General features: G+C 37.1%; 1 protein-coding gene across 1 annotated transcript; it reads right to left on the bottom strand.

Moving 5' to 3' along the window:
* Window positions 1–279: 279 nt before the first annotated feature.
* LOC113337625 (fatty acid amide hydrolase-like) lies at window positions 280–3,133 on the bottom strand (the record flags this gene model as incomplete). The annotated part of the gene is made up of 13 exons (XM_026583255.1): window positions 280–715; window positions 828–923; window positions 1,044–1,105; window positions 1,207–1,271; window positions 1,401–1,469; window positions 1,685–1,777; window positions 1,867–1,970; window positions 2,075–2,155; window positions 2,255–2,326; window positions 2,469–2,520; window positions 2,632–2,703; window positions 2,816–2,891; window positions 3,028–3,133. Coding segments are annotated over 13 exons (1,071 nt in total), but the record flags the coding sequence as incomplete, so codon positions are not given.
* Between the last annotated feature and the right edge of the window lie 6 nt (window positions 3,134–3,139).

The following is a 3,139-nucleotide window of genomic DNA, read 5'->3' as shown; positions in this document are numbered from 1 at the left end:
ATTTTCTGCTGCAGATTTCGGATCATACGAGTGATAGTAGATATTGCGACACGAGACAAATTTTGCTAATGTTACATTGAACATTCGCTGCATTGTAAAAAGAATTCACAATGTAGCTCTTCCTTGGCTTTAATTATCAAAAGTATTCTGTCATGAATAGCTTTTTAAATGGGAATGAACTGGAATAGAAAACAACTTCAATAGCCAGCCTGAGCGAGTTACTCTGCCTAAACATCTAGCAAGCCCTTCTGATGTTATATAGCCATTTAATCCAGAAAATGTTGCTAAATCTCTTCTCCTCTTTGGTTAAAACCTCAATTCATAGCACAAACAGTCGAGGATAATGGATCAATATTTTTTTTATCGATGTCTAAACTCTGAAGGACAAGAAAAACTGCCAGTTGAAGAATGAAATAACAAAAGTGCCGTGTGAAGTTTTTAGAAATTCAAAATTTCAAGTACTTATTCCTGTGTACTAACCAGCTAGATATGGCGTAGGAATTATATATAAGCCACCAATGCTGCAAACGCCAAAGACTAACCAAAGTATAAGTTCTCTCTTTACACTGATTGAATTGCATAACCAAGTAAATCAAGTTGAAGGCATCATAAGCATGTTTTGATGTCCTTCCATTATTGTTGGTCCTCGTACTGCATCTTTACCAAGCAAATCATAGAAAACCTGTGGTTTTCTGTAGCTTGAGATGCACAAACTCTGACACCAGAAGGAAAAACCCTCGGTTAGTTGAGCAGCAGTAAAATGAACTAAGTAGTTAGCATGATGCGAGGAAAATATATTACAAAACATTTAAAATATAATTGTCTACCTGCATCGCGAAAGCTATATGGATTAAAGTCGCTTCAGAATGTGGTCTCCCAATGAATTGCAAACCAATTGGCATCCCAAATTTGTCATATCCGACCTATAAAAATGTACGTAGCCATGTAAAATTAAGTAAAGGAAGCAGGATATGGTTGGACAGCAAAACAAATGTTTGTGTTACACGAAGGCCGTCCAAGAAAGTTAACAGATTTGTGCGTACCGGAACTGTCACCGCAGGCAGTCCAAGAAAGTTCCCCAGTATTTGATACCGTACAAGTGCAGCTGCAGCAACAATACATGGTTCAATTTTTACATGACTTTATTTTAAAAAATGTAGGCAAAACATGTCCAAGTTCAGACCCTTGAGAATTAAATTGTCATACCTCCGTTATGGTAGTCAAACTCGCCATATTTTATAGCAGTTTTTGTAATTGGATATGCTGTGACACTGTTAAGAGCAGAATAAATCTGTAAGAAATTCCAGAAATCTACCTAAGTAAGCAAGCTGAAAGGGGGGGCAATTTTGGGAGTTAGAAAACTTGCAGAGGTATAATGCAATGGAAGTTCAAGGATATACCCTGTTGTAGGCGTGACAATTACATCGGCAGACTTAAAGATCTTCGCATAAATTTGCATATGACGATTTCTACAGATAATTGAGAAGGAGTATATTACAAGGCGTACGGCCGGAAAAAAAAGGTGAAGTGTAAAAACAGATATCTTAGAATGCTGATCGTTGTTAATGAAAGATTATTCATTATGTCTAAAATGTAAAGACTGCTAGCATTTTATGTTGTAAAGCACAAGAAAATTTAAGTGCATTTATATGGAAATGCAATAGGATGAGGGTGCAAAAGATACCTAACTCGCTGGGCATTCAAATACTCTCCGCTGCTAAATGAGGCATATACAGTAAGTGCTACCCTTGCGTCCCAACCTAACTCTGAACGCTTACTGCTTAACACAAGTTTCTTATGTTAGTCATAATTCTTAGTTATTTATGAAGTAAATGTTATCATGTCGGGAAGGGAGATGTAACATACATCTTCTCTGAATGAGAGTTCAGTGAAGCATTACATTCACAACCAATTGTTATATAGTGTGCGAGACGCATCGCTTCAATTTCGGGTATGGTTGTCTCCACAGTCTTGCACATGAAGAAGGCTAGGATAGATTAGAAAAGTATTGATGTTTGTCACCACATTACTGGTCAATTATTGAAGTTAGAGAGCAAGTTATGTAGGATAATACCTTCCACCCGTAAGTCTTGCTAAGCAAGTCCAGGGCATCATAGCAGCAGTTTTTTATTTCATCTTTGCAATCATTAAACCACTGAGCAACACGAAATAAGGAAAAGAATGAAGCATGTGTCAAGTTTTTTGAATAAAATAAAATGTCATGGCAAGAATCTTGAAGATATGGACTACTTACCTCCCCATACTTCGCCATTTTGATATTAGAAATTGAGTTCGTAAACTTCAAAAGTGGGAAATCTACTTTAGGCTGAAAAGATAAAAGCGGAGTTAGTAAACCGCCGGGTATGTTCTCTTTCAAGTTTGGCGTTTCGTTGAAACACCTGACTCGTGATACTGGTACTTTTTCAGATAATGAGTGAATGAATGAAAATGAAAATTAAATATGTCACCTGTAAAGAAACGGGGTGATCTGACAGACTGTTGCTGCTTATAGCTGCATAACTGAATAAGCGTAATATTATCTACATAGCTTGAACTGCGGCTATGAAGGAAAAACCCAAGCAATCGTGAAAATGAATGATAAATCTCAAAGAAAAAGAATGAAATACTAACACAATAAATGCGTCTTCAACTGTGGCTGCCAATACACCAACCATTCCTACTGTATAGTTCAGAGGAAGAACACTGAAGAGAAAATGAGGAATACAGTATGTAGGATCGAAAAAGTAACAAGTATTTTTAAGACAGAAAAAAACTGAATGTTTGAAATGAGATCTTGCCCATAAAACTTATTTACCCTGAATGAGACACACGGCCGAATCCTGGTTTGAAACCAACAACACCACAAAGAGCAGCAGGCATACGGACAGAACCTAAACAGAGGTCACAACATCAGAGAGTTGTACGACTTCTTTCAAACAAAAAAAATGCAAAATTTGTGCAATTATTTTTATAAAGGAAAATAATAAATGGTAAGCTCATTTGAAGACTAATGGTGCTTGTAAATACCTCCTCCATCAACACCAAGTGCAACTGGACACAATCCTGCAGAGACCAGTGTGGCAGATCCGCTAGAAGAACCACCGGAGATCTTATTGATATCATAAGGATTCCTAGCAGC

Source organism: Papaver somniferum, unplaced genomic scaffold (genome assembly GCF_003573695.1).
Source record: "Papaver somniferum cultivar HN1 unplaced genomic scaffold, ASM357369v1 unplaced-scaffold_16397, whole genome shotgun sequence".
In the NCBI taxonomy this organism is placed as follows: Eukaryota; Viridiplantae; Streptophyta; class Magnoliopsida; order Ranunculales; family Papaveraceae; genus Papaver; species Papaver somniferum.
Note: the sequence above shows the minus strand (reverse complement) of the source record. Positions and strands in the feature narration are given on the sequence as shown.